Below are 19,359 nucleotides of genomic sequence, written 5' to 3' on the forward strand. Positions count from 1 at the left end.
GTGAATTTGTCTTTGTCAGTGTGTCTGACGGTGCAGTCCCCGCTCATGCAGCCCGTGGTCCTCCAGAAAAAAACTCTCCTTTTTGTGCAGACCACAACGACAAAAACAAGTTCAGTTCCCGAAATGTCAAAGTTTAGAGCGGTTTAAATACTCTGAAGCAGGGTGACTTTAAAATATTGAAATGTTTTTGATTGGGGGCCAGCCGCTTCTCGCTTTATACAGGTTATTAAAAAAAAAATGCCAGCCCTCACTGCTGACTTTATGCCTCTTTGCTGTGGCCAATCGCTGTGGAATTATAACTGCTCAATATTTCCGAGGAGCGTGACGGCAGCATTATTTCAGGCTTTTAACCAAAAGCATATTAAAAAAACCCATTGACTTAAGGATAAGGGAGCTGTGAGTGCTTAAACGTTAACTCATTTCTGGGTTTTAGGACTAATTTCTTGGGAGTTTATTGGAATATCGCATGTTGAGCAGAGCGCCCTCCTCCACTATTCCTCGCAGAGCAAACAGACATTAAACAGAAAAGACAATGAGTGGAAGCTTTGCAGAGAAACAGCTGATCAGACTTGTGTCAGAGCTGATTTGTTGTGATGGAAAATAACAGTTTCAGAGATGCAGACAGACTTTAAATCTGGAAAAACTTTAAGTGAAAGAGCTGCAGTCTGCTTTAATAACACACAATCAAAATAAGTTTTCCCCAAATCTCCAACTTCCTGCTCTACTTAGAACAATTACACAACCTGCAAAGTTTTTAACACAGAAAAAATATTGTCTGATTTACTTCATAACTTTGCATTTTTGTGGATATAAATTGGGGCCTCTTTGGGAATCTTCAAATCTAAAGTTCAGAAACTCTCCAGCTGAAGATTTAAATCAGTTTCAGGTGTAATGAACTCGAGCGGATGGCCTTTAAACTCCTTCATTTAAATGTATTCTGCAGCTGTCAGTGCTGAAACAGAAATCATGTAACGGTAATTCAGAGTGAACATGTATGATGACCCGGATGTTTCGGTCACAGTCTTCGTCCCTGGTGTAGAGGAGGACACTCTGATGCTGTAGACCGTCCTCTCTGAGAGGACGCAGCACATGAGCTGAAATCTTTAGCGTCCCTGCGGGGCCGTTTGCTTCACAGCTCGCAGTCAATCATCACAAATACACTCAACACATCGACTCAGCGGCAGTAAATGGATAATAAGATCAGGGTCGGCACATCTGGGGCTCCTGGTTGGTCTGATTTTAAGACCACAGGATCAATATTCATTTTTTTCTCCAGAATATTTAATGGGATCTAAATAAAATGCACAAACGTGAGAATAATCCAGAAACTGGAGCGGCAGCTGTTTTATTGTAAACGCACAGAGTGTAAGATTTTGGGAGAAATAGTGGCATCTAGTGGAGAAGATTGCAGTTTGCAACCAGTTGAAACTTGTGGTTAAAATTCCTTCAGTGTTCATCGTTCAGGAGTTTTTGTTTTTTTCTCAGGATCCAAAATATCCGCAGAGGTCTCTTCATTCAGATCATTTAATTGCAAAAAGCATAGTTAATTCATCAGGGTTGCCTCGTGTGCTTAAAAAAACATTGAATAAATTAAATACTTGTTATGACAGAGCGAAAGTTTGGAGACGATGTTTAATTGACACCTTGTGCTCAGTGGGTTAATTTGCATACATTGATCTGTGTGAAACACGTCCATTATAGAAGAGTTTACATAAACTTATAGTTTCTCTGCAAGGAAATCAACATGCACACACAATAAAGGATATTTTCAATATAATTTCAGGTTTATTGATATGATTATCGAGTGCATAGCTGGAGACAGTGCAAACAAAGTGAGATAAATGACAACACATTTCATCTACAGAGCATCTTTGCAGCTCAAATATCATCTTAAAATGTGCAAAACTTTCTAAATTATATTTCTATATTTTTATATTTCATATATTGACAGTGCTATTTACAATATAATATTTTCTAACAGAACTTCTCATACTTGTTTCTATTAAAAGGAGAAGAAAAAATATGGAAAAATAAAGTGTCATCGCAAACTTTCACACCACATGATGTGCAGAAAGTACAATTTGGAGCCCGAAAACCTGCAAAGTGCAGCATAACTTCATGGTACCATTTTTTATATTATCTAATTGTTTAAAAAAAAATTAGCCAACGGTTACGCTAACTACATTTTGCATGACATTTTCAAACAATAAAACAGGAGGAAAAAGCAATAACCACAAAGATGACAATTTAAAAACCCAGTTTTTCGGCTAATGAAACAACAGTGAATATTTAATACACGTCAGCACAACAAGTTTTCCACCTGACAAAGAAAAACATGTTGCCCTAAAAGAAAATTCACAACCAATTTGGTTTCCAAACGTTTGGAAGCGGCTGGATTCTCTGAGACATTATGAGTGCTCTGCAATATTTCTCACACATCTGTTTTTCTTAAAATACATAATTAGATACCTAGATACTTTATATTTATGTACAAATAAATACAGACAGTGCACTAGCCATTATTTAATACAACAGAGTTTTAGGGCCACATTGAGGAAAACTCTTGTTTTTTAAGATTTGGAGAATCAAGTTGTAATAATATGAGAGAAAAGTTGTAATATAATGAGAATAAAGTCATAGTGTACCAAGAAAAAAGTTGCAATTTTACTAGAAAAAGTTTGTAATTTTATGAGCATGGAGTTATAAAGTTGTAATTATATGAGAAAAAAAGTTGTGATTTTCAAGAATAACGTCAGATTTTTACGAGAAAGGGGATATTACATAATAGAAATAAAGATATTGCCAGCAAACCATAAAACAGGCGAGAGTTCAGGTCAACAGGTTTCCTGTTGTGACTTTTTTTATAGTTTGCTGGTAATATGTTTATTTCTGTTAAATAACATCCCTATTCATAAAAATATGACTTTAAATTGAAAAATTTCGACCTCTTTCTTGTAAAATTCAGACTTTATTCCTGTAATATTACAGCTTTATTCTCATAAAATTATGACTTTTTTTCTTGTAAAACTACAACTTCATTCTCAAAATATTCCTACTAATTTCTCATAATATTCCGACTATATTCTTGAAATTACGAATTTATTATTGTAATAATATGACTCATCTAACTTAAAATCTAACATTTTTTTCTTTAACGTGGCTCTAATCCTCCGTCATATTTACAGAGTGTGATGCTGCAGTATAATTCGGGTCCTTTGTACACTAATCTCCACTCAGTGACAGCCAACAGTCTTATTTTGAAAGTGCTTATCAGACATACAAACATTTCTGTCATTATTACACGGCATCAGTGCATTTTCTCAATCTTTATATTTTGCAACACGTGCATAAATAACCTGAGATCTCAGCCCAGTACCATGAAGTTCTTTAACTGAAATATAAGCAGGGCAGATTTGGTTCACTAAGGTTAACTTCCTTCAACAATTAAGTGATCAAACAGTCCGACTGAACAACATACTTGTATTAATGACATGATCAAAGGTCTGGCAGTCAGCTATTATTACCGCAGGTAATTATTAAACAGCTGCCTCACGCCATCCCAGTCCAGTGACTACAATAAGGCACCATAACCTTAAGATCCTCTTTTTAAAAGCCTTAAAGCCTAATCTTCTCTTCCTTTTAAAAGGTATTAAATCCCCTTAATTCTTAAACCTCCACGCCATCAGCAGTGCACAGGCGCCCACTCCTGCAGCCGTCAGAATGTACTTTGTATTAGCCGGCAGGGTGCGAGAGGCCATCTTCTCCTGTGAATCCTGCAGAGTCTTCGGCTCAGCGGGCGCAGGCTCAGAGGGGAGGTGGTTCTCGCTGGAGGCGGCGTTCACATTCACAACACAATCAGCAGCGTTGTTGGATAGCGGCGGTGCGGAGGTGATCTCTTTGGCTGCTTCGCCGTTGACGATTTGAACTTGTGGAGTTGAGATTTGGCCGTCTAGATTCATGATAGACGGCTCCCCGGATACGTGCACCACATGACGGGGAGACCGGTTTTCCTCCGGTTCGCTGTGGTTAACGGCGATGCCGTTCTCCTGGCACGACGGTGCAGACGCTGTAGTGACAGCAGAGCACGCAGGAAGGTCAGCAGAGGTCACATCGTCCGGTGCAGCGTCGTTTATTTCCAGCAGCTCACTGTTAACAGAGCAGGGCTGCACCGGCGAGTCGGGGGCAGGGATATTCGGGCCGCCATTACTTTGTGAGTGGACGCTGATGAGTTCGTCAGGTTTGCTCAGAGACGCAGTGATGTCATCAGAGACAGAGACGTCGTTGTCGGCAGCAGCAGGCAGCGGGGAGGCCGGAGCTTCAGTTTCTGTCTGCAGGCTGCTTTCAACAACCTGCAGGAGAAAGTGATGTCAGGTTTATGTTTGAAAAGGAAGCTGGTGTAAAGTTTGTCTGAGTCATCCCTCTCTGATTTACTGTTAAACAAACACTGAACGTTAGGAGCTCCACAGAGGGACGGTTCGTTGCACAGCTGTTAGTAAGAGTATTTTTGTTGTGTGAAAACATCACAATCATGTTTTTGCCCCTGAACCCCATCCAGGTAATTAAACTTCAAGTATCTGCAGATACTGCGTCCCAATCTCTGATTATTTTTCCAGATAATACAGCTGTGCAGTGCACACTTTAAGAAGGCTTCTTTAGAGTTATTGCTTTACAACATAATTAAATGAGTAGCTCTACAATGCATTATCCTATAATAATAATTATTATTAGTATTTGTTTTGGATTATTTTTGGCCTTTTGCCTGTATTTGATGGGACAGCTTAAGCGTGGAAGGGGGAAAAAGAGAAAAGTTTCCTTTTGGAGGTTTGTGGACTGTGATTAGAAAGTGATTATCGAAAGTCAACGATGTTTGGGATGCTAAGTGTTGATATTTTGGGACTCACCTGTGCAGCAGGAGGTTCAGACGTCTCCTCAGGCTGCAGGACAGCAGCAGGTTTGACGTCCACAGGAGGGCTGGTGTCCTGGACTGGAGGCCTCTTTGGGGTCAGGGTGAGGAAAGAGGATCCATCGGTCACATCTGAGTTGATGTGAGCAGGAGAGGGACTCTGTGGTGGTCTGACCTCTGTGGAGGTCGTTGTTGTGTGGGGACGATCTGGGGACGGAGCGTCTGTCTCACGCGGCCCGGCAGGACACGATGGTGGAGGAGCGTCCTCGGAGCCGATCGATACCTGGTTTGCTGCGCTCGTCTGATCAGGGATCACAGCATCGTCTCCACAGACGTCCTGGACGTCTGATTCAGAGTTTTCCTCCGGCTCCTGGTGAGAGTTCACCTCCCTCTGAGGAGGTGGGGTTGTAGAGGCAGGAGAAGGAGGAGGTGTTGATGGAGGAGGTGTCACTTCAACCTGAGCGGGCCGCGGAGGCTCGGGGACGGGCTCAGGAGGGGAATCGACTTCGGGAAGTTGAGCTGCTGAGCTCTGGGGGTCTTGCGGACTCACAGGGGTTTCCAGAGGGGGCGAGGCCGGAGCAGCTGGCTCTGACGGAGCCGACGCTCCAGCTGGAGGAGCAGCAGCAGCCGGACCGCTGGCTCCGCTCTCTGGGACGGACACATGACCGGCAGATGGTGCTGGATGGACGTGAGCCCTGACGACAGTGGTTGGAGGGGAGCTGGGGCTGGAATCTGGGGCAAAGCAAATTACACTGTCATTTAAATCCAATTTGAATATGACTAAAGCTCCTGAGGGACGAGTGGACACCGAGGCTACGCTGGAGTCTCTAATGTGGGACACAACAGCACCTACATTCAGTCTCAAACTCAGTAATTTTGGGTTTCTCATATAAAGACTCTAACTCTGATTTAATATATACTTCCTGCAGTGATATTCCAGTTTTACGTGACATTATCGTACTGTGTATATTTGCATATCTACAATATAAAACAACAACAACTGCACAGACAATCTCACCTTTATGTTGAAAAGGAAGACTTTTTACACATACTTCCATTAAAAAAAAATAGGCTCAAGTCTTAATTATAGAGATATAACATCTGTTTCACCCAAATTAAGCCGTCATTCCCTTAAAGGTCGTTATGACTGAATAAATAATATTTCTGTAATACCGTGAAATCATGAAACGATATTTTCTGAGACCCTAACCCTATCATACCATGATAATCTCATACTGTTGCAACCCCACTTTCTTGTATTTATTAATAAGTGTTAATTAAGAATTAAAAGTTTATTGCTCTTTAAAAGAACACATTTTTAATAACGATAATAATAATAATAATAACTTGTGACGAAACTAGAGAAGTGTTAGGATAAAGTTACAAGACGACAATAATGTAAAAGGCAAATAATTCAAAGAATTAGACCCAAAACAACAGATGCAAAACAAAAACAAAGCAAAAACAAAACAAACAAAACAATAATAAGCCAAATAGAATAAAAAAACACAAATAAAATAAGTAAAGTAAGTGTTTTGTTTTTCACCTTTTTCTTCTTTTTTTTTTTTAGCTCAATTTATGGTCATTTTCTCATAACTGGTAACCTGTAACTTCTTCCCGTGTTTTTGACTCTGTTTGGCTTCCTCTGCATAAACTAGCTCACCAGCCTGTGAACTGTCCAAAAACCAAAAATAGACTAAAATATTTACATTAATCTTAACACTTTGTTTAAAAAATGACTGTAATGTTCAGTCTAATACACTGTGCCAAAACGTTCACGCACTCGGGAGCACAGCATGAGATGATAATGAAATTATTGTAGCACTAAAGATTTTCTGGTTAAAGTGTAAAACTACGTTAAATACTACACTGCGGTACACAGTATTTGGTACTTGGCTTGCAGACTTACTGTTGCCGTCTTTCAGAGCGTCGTACTCCGCTCTGATCTCGGCTGCCAGAGTCGGCTGCTCACACGCCTCGAGTGCTTCGATGAACTGCTCCGGCCAGTTTTCCCTCCTCTTCAGACAGTCCAGCAGAACCACCATGCTGTCATAGTTCCCACAAGTCTCTCTCTTTGCCTCAATTATCTCCTAAAATCAGATTTCATAAGAAAAAAAAACAAGAGTTAATCAGAGTGGTCATCAGCTTCTTGTTGGTGTACTAACAGTTTTCGGCGTTTGGTAGAAATATGTCGTTACTGTCATCATTGGTAATACGTTTTGGTTCTTAGCAGTCAGTACTTTGTCAAACAATGATCACATTTGAGCATCCCTGTCAAAATTTTAACTGTTTTTTTTTTTGTAATTCTCTTTTTATTGGTTTGTGTGAACATAAAAAAACAAAATCCACAACCAAACAAACATGGAGACCTTTCAATCATGTAAAAAGGAAAAATAAACAAACAAATAAAGAAAAGATTAAAAAAAAATAGAATGAACAAATGAATAGGTGGGAAAAAAGGGGGGGGTATTAAGATGCATGATAATAATTGTCGGTATAAACAGGCTTCATGTGCAGCTGCTTGTATTTAGACAATATTTAACATTTTAACACTTTGGTTTAAAGAATAACTAAACCCCGAAAACACTTTTTTCACATAAAAAAATGATAAATATGAGTATTCAGTAGTGTCGTTAATGGATTCAGGTCCATATCGTAACATTTTAGTCAAGCGGCAACCTTTGAGGCTAAAAATGAAGCCAATGATGTCAAAACTGCAGTTCCTCTAATGTCCACTGGAGGCTGGCTCCAAAAAAACCCCAGAATCAATCCCACAGACCTCCATGTTAAAATGTCCAACTTTTCAGCAGAAATGAGCATTTTTACAGCCTGGTACAAAAACAGTTTTGTCTGTGCAGCTAATTTCAACATCCATGAGCCTGTTTACATTTTAATGAGGGTTAAAGTTATGCATTTTGTCTTAGTTCATAAAATCTCAGCTTCACCCCTCATAACAGCAGTCCACAAACCACCCAGCGACGTCATGGTAGCTACACCCATTATTTATACAGTCTTTCATTTCAGTGCAAGTATTTGAATTCTACATTTTGAGTTTTAAATCTGTGTATCGACTGCTCTCTGGTGGCTGAAACCAGGCTGATGTGGTTGAATTCTGCTCTCAGCTGATCTGCTGGTAGAGGACGTATGTGGTGCTAACTTTTGGCACCACGTATATTCGTCTGTACGCAGTGCACAACGGTACATCGAGGAATTAAACTGTGTTTCTACAGTGCAAAACAAAGAGGAATTAATGATGCAACCATAGACAGAGGATGACACAGTCAGTCTTATTTTATTTATATGGATGCAACATTCAGCAGCAAAACTAGAGACAACACATTATAATATTTGAATGTTACTCAGTGAATCCCCGGCTGTATTCATAGTTTCTTACGTCTGATTAAACTTACCCTGTCGTGAGAAGTCAGGCAGGTTAGATGGTTCACTATCTCTCTCACTTTCACCTTGGTCACGATGGTCGGCATATTTCGCCGCAGATATCCATTGTACAGCTTTTCACTGGGAATTGACATCTGTGACAGGAGAGAGTAAAAAACTAAATCTAAGAAAAAAACAATTCTTATACCAGGTTTGTAAAGTGTAATTTTGCAAAGTTGTCGTTAAAGAGTTAATACCCACTTCTACATTTTAGTAAACACCTTAGCTGGCACCTTGGCCACTTTAATTATTACTAGGCATCTTTTTAACTACGTGTGAGATGTGACAGAGCCGGGAAAAAAAGCACATTAGTGCCGAAACTGGCCTCCGATCGGATGCCAAGTGGCTCCCTAACCATAAATAAAAATAAAGTGATTCACACTGGGAATGTTTTTGTACTTTTAGTTTACATAAGGTGCCAAAGTACATAAAACTGCATCAAAAGAGAGCTTGTTTACCAATGAAAGTGCCAGTGGAGGATCCCCCACACCCCCGACAGAGGTCCTAGCTAAGACCCTAATGTCCTAAAATCCTAGAAATGTCCTAAAATACTAGAAATGTCCTAAAATCCAAGAAATGTCCTAAAATCCTAGAAATGTCCTAAAATCCAAGAAATGTCCGAAAAATTCTAGAAATGTCCTAAAATCCGAGAAACATCCTAGATTCCTGGAAACGTCCAAGAATCCTGGAAACGTCTTAAATTCCTGGAAATTTCCTAAAATCCAAGAAAAGTCCTTAAATCTTGGAAATGATCAGAATTCCTGGAAATGTTCTAAAATCCCAGAGATTACCTAAAATCCTTAAATCTGAGAAAAGTCCTTAAATCCAAGAAAAGTCCTTTAATCCTGGCAATGTCCTAAATTCCTTGAAATGTCCTATAATCCCAGAGATGACCTAAAATGCTAGAAATATCCTAAATCCAGGAAACGTCCTAAAATCCAAGAAACGTCCTACCATGCTAAAAACACTCTAAAATCCTAGAAATGTCCTAAAATCGTATAAACACGTATGGTTTGGCTGCGACTGGCCCCCGGCCTCCTGTCAGTTTATAAAAGTGGCCCCTCAGTAAAGCAGGTTGAGTTCCTGCGTCTGTGAAACCTGATCTCTGTTGTCTGCAGTGATCACAGACACAGTTTGTTTTTTATTGAATGAAACTGAAAGCGAAAGTGACAATCAGCCATCCAGCAGTTATGAGGGGAAATTAAAAAACATTTACATTTTGTTTATAAGAAACATTTCAAAAAGGACTTGTCTCTCTGCACAGCTGCAGTGCGTTTGAGCCTTTTCTCCAGGGGAGGACAACGCTCAGTCTCAAGGTTGCAGTTGTCTGGAGGAAGAAAAAGGCCGACCGGCCTGGACTAGTCACTGATTAATCTCCTCCAGGGTCCAGTTTAATATCTGAACTTTAAATGTGAACGTCTCAAACGCGTCACTCCAAACACACTCACACGTTCCCACTCAGGGTCGAATATAAAGCCCAGGCCACACTTTCTGTATTGAACACACCTTAAAACCTTGGCTTTGTTTGTATGTAAACAGCCCGGCAGAGTAATCTGGAGTCAGGCTCAGCCAGCGGGAACGTTTTCACAGAAAATCTGTCATCACGGGCCGCGTCAAATGGCGCAGGGCGTTCAAGTTTAGTGTAAACGTGGGACAGCAGCAGTCTGGAATAAATGTCAGACGCAGAAACCAAAGAGCAAAGTCTTCCTCACTGTATCATTAGCTCTCAGAGGACACCTGACACACACACACACACACACACACACACACACAGTCAGGTAGACATGTCGTGTTCAGGCATTAAGAGGAATGTGGGAAATCTGTGAATTACCTTCACGCATGCTTCTAAGTGTAAAGTGATGACAGATTGCAGATTAACAAGACAAGGAAGTTGGTGTGAGAGGAGAAAAAAAAGCACCTTGACACGAAGGAGAATTATGCAGAGCTGAGCCAAACGAATGACCTCTAAACCGGCAGGTCAGGACAGACCTTTTCTCTCGGTCTTCTTGGCTTTCACAGACTGTGGGTCAAATTTCACGCAGAATAGACCCCATAAAAATCTCACTACTACTGCTGCAAACCTTTTTTTAGTCCCCGAGAGCTTGCAGTGAAGGACAGTATTGCAGGAGTTGCCAAGAAGTGACTGCAGATATATTTAGCAACTTTTAGAGTAAAACATCTGACTAAGCAAGTGGAGAGAATTAAAAAAGGCTGCACACAAACAACAAAGGCCATATCAACTAATATAAGAGTATAAATTACTGAAATATATCCTAAAAACTAGCTTTCAAGCCCATTTTTGAGTTAAACATCTGATTACAAATGTCAGGACAAATTCACACAAACAACAAGGACCATAGAAACTAATTAATGCTTAAAATAATTGAAATATATATATATAAAAAAAAAAAATTAAAAAAACCTTTCAATCCTATTTTTGTGAAAAACAACAGATAAAAAAAATTGGGATAAATTCAAAAAGGCTGCACACATACAACAAAGACAAAAGATACTAATACAAGCCTATAAATAATTTGAATACATATCATAAAAAATACTTTAAACCCTTTTTGTAAACAACTGACTTAAAACATGGAGACATTTTAAAAAGGCTGCACACAAACAACAGGGACAATAATGACTGAAATCTGCCTTTGAATTATAAAAATATATACTATATACTTTTTAGGATATTTTTGCAGAAAACAACTGATGAATAAAATTGAGACAAATTCAAAAAGGCTGCAAATTTAAAAAAAAAAAAAAAAAAATTAATTATTTATATTATTTTTTTAAAACAGCTGATTTATTTTTTTTTTTTTTTTTTTTTTTAAAGCTGCACATAAACAACAAAGACAAAGGACACCAATATAATCCTATAATTAATATAAACATATCCTGAAAAATACTTTTCAAGCTTATTGTGTTAAACATGTGACTAAGAAGATTGGCAGGAATAAAAAGACGCTAAAAAAAACTGATATCCGCCTGTAATATATTAAAATATGTAGCAGCATTAATCAAAATCAGTTATCAGCACTTAAAGTTAATTCAAATTTTAAATACGACACAGCCTGGCCAGAGTCACCGCTGTCCCCTGAGCTGGCACTTTCTCATTGACAGAAACACTCAATTTAACAGCAGTTTTATATAAAAACATGCTTATTTAAATATAATTAAAGTAATAAGACATAATTAGGTGCTCACCTTTAGTGTTTTGGTGCCTCAGCAGTTCGTGACTCCCTCTCAGTAGCTATTCCTGCTCTCACTAAAACCTGCGCTGTCCTCTTCACACACACACAGACACACACACACACACACATCTGCGCAGCGGTGACTGAGATCCCCGTCCTCTGTTCCTATTGGACGACAGCGCCGTCAGTCAAAGCGCGGGCCAATAGGAGCGAGGTCTTGCTCTGCAGGAGGCGGGGCGTGCTTAATCTTGACCCTAACCGTGACTTTTGCTGCTCTGTGATGGGATGGCAGCAGAATTAGATTGGATCTGGACTTCTGGTTTACATCTGTCTCTAATCCCTGATCCTAATCCGTTCACATGGACACACACACACACACACACACACACACACACAGAGGGGAGGGGGCACGCTGTGACAGTTATTGCATGACACACAAAAACATGTGACCAATACATGACCATCACAGTTGTATTTCATAATAGTAATACTGGTGCTTTTATTTATGCAGCACTATTGAAAAATCAAAAAAGATGTTAATATAAAGTGCTTCATGAGACAATAAAAGCAGATAAATGAGCCAAAAAATAAAATAAAATAAAGCTGTTTTTCTAACAAGAGGCAACCTAGAAGCATTGAAGCAGACAGTCATTATTAATTCATATTAAGTAGCCTAATAGTAGCATTGATATTCTTATTATTGGCAGTAGTAGTAGTAGTCCAGGTAGTATTTACTAAACAAATTAACAATCAAGATTATACAAAAAAATTACAAATTAAGGTTATACAGAAAAAGATGATCCTCTAAAGTACGATGCAGTGCTGATCAAAATACCAAAGAGTGTAAATAATGCAAAAAATTATGCAATAATAATAATAATAATAATAATAATAATAATAATAATAATAATAATACAATAATACAACATAATGCTTTTGAAAAACACTCACATAGCTATAAAGATATTTTAGATTTGTAAGTAAAGTTATTGTCTGCAAATAAACCACAGAAACATAGTTAAGTACTAGTATAAAGTAATGTGACACAGTAGCACTGCTAGTACACTGCTACTAGCAAATATACTTACTTATATTCCTCCACTGTTGACAGTATTAAAGTATCATTATGTTATTACAAATTAGTGCTTTAGTCTGCAGCTCAGATTTCACCTGTTGAACTTGATCATTGAAGACTTTCCAATGGAAACAAGATAAGATAAATTTTATTGATGCCGTGCAGGAAAAGTCTAACCGAGTGAGTTAAACAAAGAGTGAGGCAATAAATATGTCTGTTCAGTCCCAAGATCAGCTGATTATTAAAAATGTTTAGTCATAATTTAAAGTAAGAGTTATTACTTTAAATTATGACTAAAACAAGTTTATAGCACCACAGCAGGAATATAACTGAGTCAAGTGGGCAGTACTGATTATTAAACACAAGGTGGCGCCACTCACTCACTCACTCACACACTGACTGAGTCAGGAGGTGTGTGTGTGTGTGTGTGTGTGTGTGTGTGTGTGTGTGTGTGTGTGTGTGTGTGTGTGTGTGTGTCAGTTATAGTTATTTTATTTATTAATAAATATTCTGATTGACCGTTCTGAGTGACCCTGCAGTGATCTGTATGAAGAGCAGATCGGTGTTTTGCGTGACAATAATCTTATTTAATGAAATAAGTTAACGACATGAACAGGTCCGCAGCGATCTGAGTGACTGGAGGATTGTGGGAAGGATAAATGGCAGCTTGTTAGTTCATTAAACTGCGGGTCTGTCAGACTGAGACTGAATATTTTGGAGTGCGCTGCTTGAACTGTCAGTGCGTCATAAACACTTAATATTTCACTGTGTTATTCATGTTAAATGCTTTGCCTCGAGTGAAACCTCGTCTCATAGATTTATGATATAAAGAGGGACAAATCATCTTTGCTGAGTCATGATCACTGCGTTACATTTGTGGAAAACACAGTTTTGGCTCTTTAGCAGTTGAGATGAGTTGCTGCTGTTTGCATTGGTGGAGGAAGTATTCAGCTCCTAAATGTACTAATATGTGTGAAAATACTCTGTTACAAGTAAAAGTCCTGCATTGAAATGTTACTTAAGTAAGTATAATCTGGAAAATGCACTGAAAGTATTAAACTTTAAAAAAAAAAAAAAAAAAAAACAGACAAAAAACGATTTTGTGCACTTAGAGTCTTAATAAAATAAAATAAAATATTAACATACAAGAATTGACTTTAGTTTTTCTCTTTGACAATTTTAAAAATTTGTCAGCATGCATGGCGTTGGTGCGGATGTTTATTGAGACTGGGATGTCTAAAACTGTGAGTCAAACACAATACTGTGTATATTTTATAATATCAGTTGTGGACTTCTTAAATGTTGCCTCTGACAAATTCTCTCCATATTCTGACAACAGAAGAAAGAAACAAACACTGAAATGTGTTAAAACTTAAATTCAACTTCACATTTTTAACAGTGAAAGCTAAACTAAAACAAGCAAACTAAAACAATTATGAATTTAAAACAGAAATTAAAACTTTGATTATCTTCTTTCAAGAGACGTCCCACAGTGACTTGTTTTGTGTTGGTGTTTTTACTGTCGATGTCCTTCGCTGCTCTCTGAGGTCACCTGTCACTCACAGTGTTTGTGTGCTCGTCTTTCAGCTTCTGTGCATCTGTTTTCGTTGTTTCTGCAGCTAGGTGGCGCTCCTGAAAGCTTAGGAAATCAAATGTCACCTGGATATATGCTGAAGTGCTGTTTGTGCTCGATCGACTATTTAAAGATGTTTTAACAATCACTGATTTTAACCCTTTGAAAGCTTCAAAGTTTAAAAAAAAAATGGTAAGGGGGCGATGAGCAAAATAAGCAAGTCAAAAATTTAAGAAAATAAAATTACAAAAGAATTACCGAGAAAATAAACAAACAAAAAAGCAAGAACATGACCTCAAAAAGTTCTGAAAAATATATTTTTTCTTTTTCCTTTAGCATATAAGTAACAATAATTTCCACATCCTTTTCACCTTTAGCTTTTTTTTTTTTTTTTTTTTGCAGTTTGGGGGACAGTCTCTGCCAAGTTACTCATGGTGTTTTTTTTTCTGTCATTTAGAGAAATCAAGCTCATTTTTCAGGTTGCAGAGGGATAAAGCTCGTGCAGCAGAGTGATGTCGATCCAGGTGCTGAAGGGTTAAGATATTTGCTCGCATTGTGCCTGCAGACATCAGAGTGGATAGTTAATTTTCAGGATTTGTTTTTTTATTTTTCTGTCTGGCAGGGGTTAAAAACATGTCAGATGTAGCTGACTCACCTGGCAGACTCACTCTGACCCTGAAACCTTTATTGACTGGATTTCACCTGATGAAACGACAGATCGAGAAGTGTTAAAAAATGCAGCAGCAACATTTAAGAGAATACGAAAATCTGCTCAGAACAGAAAACAAAACAGATCATAATAAATAACACTCAACCATCTTCACGCAGCAAAATTCGCCCTCCGTGCAGCTCAGAACAAACGCTCAAACTGTTACTGAGTCCTATTCTGACTCGAGGACGCTTCGAACCTTTCATATCTCGCAGGGCAAGACTTCCTTTGCAAGAAGGAGGATACAAATAAAGCCACAGCGAGAGCCCGAGGCAACATCAACAATCCATCACGGTTGAGTGGGGAGAAAAAACACCACGTAGGACTCAATAAAAGAGCAGGACTGTACTCTTTTCAGAGGCCTTTAGCTTTAAAACTACAGACGGCTGCTGAGAGAAAACTGACATGTATGAGATTAACATGAAGCTACGCGCACAGATCTCAACCCGAGAATTACTCCTGGTTCAATTTGGTATGGTGGAGGAAGTATTCACATCATTTAATGAAGTAAAAGTACAAATATCACACTGTAAAACTACTCCTTTATAAGTAATTCTGCATTAAAAACTTCACTTAAATAAAATATGTAAGTATAATTAGATAAACATACTCGTAAAGGAAAGCAGAAAAATGTCCCCTGTGACTGTTTTTCTGTTGTATACTGATTATGACTCCTGCATTCATGTGAAATCAGGATTTTACTGTTGAAGTGGAGCTCATTTTGAACTCCTAACTTATTATTTTCATTATGGATTAATCTGCTGATTATTTCCTCCATTAATTGATTGTTTGTTTTTTTTAAATGGTGAAAATAGTAGTAAGAAATGTTTGTCACAATGACCCGCAGCCTTTCACAATGTTTGTTTGGTCCAACCAACTGTCCAAACCAAAAAATATTACTAATACATTACAATTAATAACAGTATTTGAAGAAAATTTGGCAAAAAACAATTGCGAAGCTGGAACCATGACATGTTTTTGCATGGAAAATTACAAATAATCAAAAATTAACCAACTCATTGATGGATCAACTAACTGTTTCAGCTATATATTCTGTCGCATAGTTTAATTTATATCCTTTTTCATTTTTATATTCAAACATGTTAATTTGTGAGTAATTAGCTGTCAAATACTCTTGTAAAGTCAAAAGTACAACATTTCCCTTTAAGATGTAGTAGAGTAGGAGTAGAAAGTGGTGGAAAAACAATACCCTCAAGTTAAAGGGAAAGTGTGATATTTTTCATCCTGCACCCTATGTTCATATATTTCTATGTTTGAGTCACTAACGGAGAAAACATTTTTTTATTACAGCAGGCGACATCCACAAAACAGGCTGCAATATAACCTCGTAGGTCATGTTTGTATTCTACAAAAATGTACAAAAGTGTTTGTTTTTGCCACTGACAGGCTCCGATTGTTATCCTTAAAACATAATGAAAAGGATCCCTACAGAAAAAGAGCTTTTGTGAAAGAATAAGACCATTTTTGTTTAAACAGAAACACCCTGAAATCACTTATCACCAAAGCCACCAGACTCCATTTAAATGAACAGTAATTTTATCATCATTAAACACACTTTATTTTAAGTTAACAGAAACTAACAGTTCATCTTTCCACTGTTCCAACAATCACCAACACTCATTTGTTTTAATTAGAGTTAATTAATTCTCCCAGGTAGACGTGAAAATGTGCTGACTCAATACACGCTAAAATGACTGTTTATTTAAATGGAGTCTGGTGTGTTTGGGGATTTCAGGGCTGCTTCTGTTTGAATAAAAAGGATTTTACTGTCTCTGCAGGGATCCTTTTATAAAGCTGTCGGACATTTTTGATCCTGTCAGTGACAACAAACACTTTGAGTGGATGTAAAGTGACCGTCTGGTCACAGTTCAGCCTTTTTCGTTACTGTCGGCTGCAGCATCTCGCTCGATACTGGACCAGTTTCAAAAAATATCGTTCAAGAAACAGGGTCCAGGTTGAATAATATTGATGTAAGTGTTTAACCCCTTAAAACCTGAGCAAATTAACTTGATCTCTTTAAGAAAAATAATCAAAAATTACACAAAATTTGCAACGTATTAATAAAAAAAAAAATAAAAAGACAATTACCTGAAAAATAGCACACAAATGAAGAAAAGAAAAATGGTAAAATAAATTAACAAAATACTTTGAAAAATTTGAATGGAATTAACTTTAAATATCTAATTATAGTTAATTTTTTATTCTCTCTTTTTCTGTCTTTTTAAAATGTTAATTATTTATTTGACAAATTTTAAGTTCTTTTTTTTTGTCAGCTTTTCCTAATTTTTTGCAGTTTTCAGGACGTCTCTTGCCAAGTTGCTCATTGCCTCTTAGCTGCATTTTTTAAAGGAGTCAAACCAAATAACTCTGGTTTCAAAGGATTAAACGCTTGAGAAAGACGTCCGAACGTCACACAAGACACAGATGCCGATCCAGGTTTCAAAGGGTTAAGTACAAGTACCTCAAATTTAAACTGAAGTACAGTATTTGACTAAATTCAGTAGTTGTTTGGCTTAGTTGAAAACATTTCTCTTCACCTCGTTCCTCCTCTGTGTTCACGTGAACTCGAGCGATAAATCAAGGATTCTTTCGTTATGTGAAGTCGGCCGTCACATCACACCTTGTTTTGTTTTGCTTTTTGCCCTCAGCTGGTCCAACCTGACCGCCTTCCCTTTTAGTGCGAGTTCAGCTGTTGGCTAAAGTTCATCAGTTCAGTCTGCAGCAGAGACGCTAACCTTAATAACCAGCATGTGAAGGCGCTCACCGGCCGCATCAATCATGGATGAGCAGCTTTCATCAATATATTTATCTACGTGCGCGCAGCAGGGAGCTCTGCGTCCTCTGAAACACGTAGAGTGGAGGATGGACCTTGAGGACTTCATCCCCGGAGCAGTTTCATTTCTTTTATGGCGGCATTATGTTTATGTATCCAGTGAGAATTGTGGCTGCATTACATAAGAGGCTTCATTATTGCTGCGTAGCGTGTGCGATCGCACTGCGGGCCCTTCCTGTGATCGTGGGGGATGTTTGGCGAGCTGGACGCGAATCAGAGAGGAGACTCGCATCGCTCTGGGTTATGACAGTATCTCGACCTCGATTTCGATTCTCCGCTGAGTACATAAAGGTTGTGTCTGCCTCAAGAGTTAAGTGCATATGATCTGGCTCACACATGCACTAACACCGTCGGGGTTAAAGGTCGAATCTCTGCTGGAGTTTCAACCTATAAATGGAGCAGCACACAAAAGAGCAGCAGGAAAACATAAAGACAAATACATTTCAGTCGCAGACGCTTCACGTTAGAGAAATGACTGGATTCTTCTTAAAGAAGATACCTGAGCATTAAATCTTAACTGAAGACCAAAAAAACAGCACCTCAGCAGGAGGTTGTAGGGTGGTGCAGCAGGTGTTTGCACGATGAGCATATCAGCAGAGCGGCAGCGATATTTTCAAAAATGTCGATACAACACAATTGTGAGATGACTGCTTTTCCAATGAGTGACGTCATGTGACTTCTCCTCTGGTGAAAACATCCCAGTAACCATGGCGATGGAATGTTTTTCAAAACATTAGCAGCTTTATTTCTATTGCAGCCACCGCACTAGCCGTCATTATTTACACAATCCAAGGCCACGTAGGCGTGTTATGGAGCCGTGATGGAAAGGCGAGCCCCTTATACGTGGGAGCGGCCACGTATGAGGGATTTAGGGGAGCTGGTAGAGTCCACAATTTCACAGAGGAACTGTGGATTTAAAACTTCCGGATGATCCGCTGAAGCTTTGAAGAGTTATGTGATGCAATAACAGCTCTTGTAGCTCCTGCTGCATCGTGCCCGAGTGAGCTTTATGGAAGCATGTCAATTTCGAAAAAACTCCCATTTATCGCAAAAAAGTATTTTCGCTTGCACGAGTTGGTATTTCAGGTGATTTGAAAAAGCCATATCTTGTAAAAATGCATGGAAACACTATTTTTTTGGCTTTTCTAGGCCACACGATGCTATGGCTATGTGCTTGTCGGTAGGAACTGGCATATTTTATATATGCAATTAAAATTTGCATAATTTGAGGGTTGATGGAAACCCGCCGAGTGAAGCTGCAATCACATGCTGCAAAGACACTTTTGTGACGCTTTGCATCTGTTTCTCATGTATTTCAGCAGTCAGAAGTCAATGAGACAGCGATACAAACTGATGATCTTTACTGTCCTGCTGCTTGTCTACGAAGCTATAAATGTCCTGGTCATTATAAGCCAGAGTCTGCCAGGTCCTTTAAATGTTTTTTTTAAGGATTAAATGGAAAGCTGGTGAAGCTGCTTTTACCCTCTGAGTTGTTGCAGTCGCCTGCCAGACGGCACAAGATGTGCCCCAACAGTAACCTCTGTTAAAAGCAGGCTAAAATCAACCTTTTTATAGGAGTTTTGAATTATAAATCGTGTTTTCATGGTCCGATG

The 19,359-nt window shown here is 38.5% G+C and overlaps 1 protein-coding gene across 1 annotated transcript; it reads right to left on the bottom strand.

The window, feature by feature from the left end:
• Positions 1 to 1,763: 1,763 nt before the first annotated feature.
• LOC121953289 (uncharacterized protein KIAA0754-like) lies at positions 1,764 to 11,623 on the bottom strand. The gene is made up of 5 exons (XM_042500291.1): positions 11,549 to 11,623; positions 8,314 to 8,436; positions 6,813 to 6,993; positions 4,902 to 5,635; positions 1,764 to 4,349 (listed from the first exon to the last, which is right to left on the bottom strand). Exons 2-5 carry the CDS (start codon positions 8,434 to 8,436, stop codon positions 3,660 to 3,662), a joined length of 1,728 nt encoding a protein of 575 aa, XP_042356225.1. The 5' UTR covers positions 11,549 to 11,623; the 3' UTR covers positions 1,764 to 3,659.
• Positions 11,624 to 19,359: the final 7,736 nt, after the last annotated feature.

The sequence above is a fragment of the Plectropomus leopardus genome, chromosome 14 (genome assembly GCF_008729295.1).
Source record: "Plectropomus leopardus isolate mb chromosome 14, YSFRI_Pleo_2.0, whole genome shotgun sequence".
NCBI lineage: Eukaryota > Metazoa > Chordata > Actinopteri > Perciformes > Serranidae > Plectropomus > Plectropomus leopardus.

Coding starts and splice junctions, on each gene's coding strand:
- LOC121953289 (XM_042500291.1), bottom strand. CDS start 8,436: ATGTCAATTCCCAGTGAAAAGCTGTACAATGGATATCTGCGGCGAAAT. Junction 6,994..8,313: donor GCCTGACTTCTCACGACAGG/GTAAGTTTAATC, acceptor ATCTGATTTTAG/GAGATAATTGAGGCAAAGAG. Junction 5,636..6,812: donor CGCTCTGAAAGACGGCAACA/GTAAGTCTGCAA, acceptor GCTTTGCCCCAG/ATTCCAGCCCCAGCTCCCCT.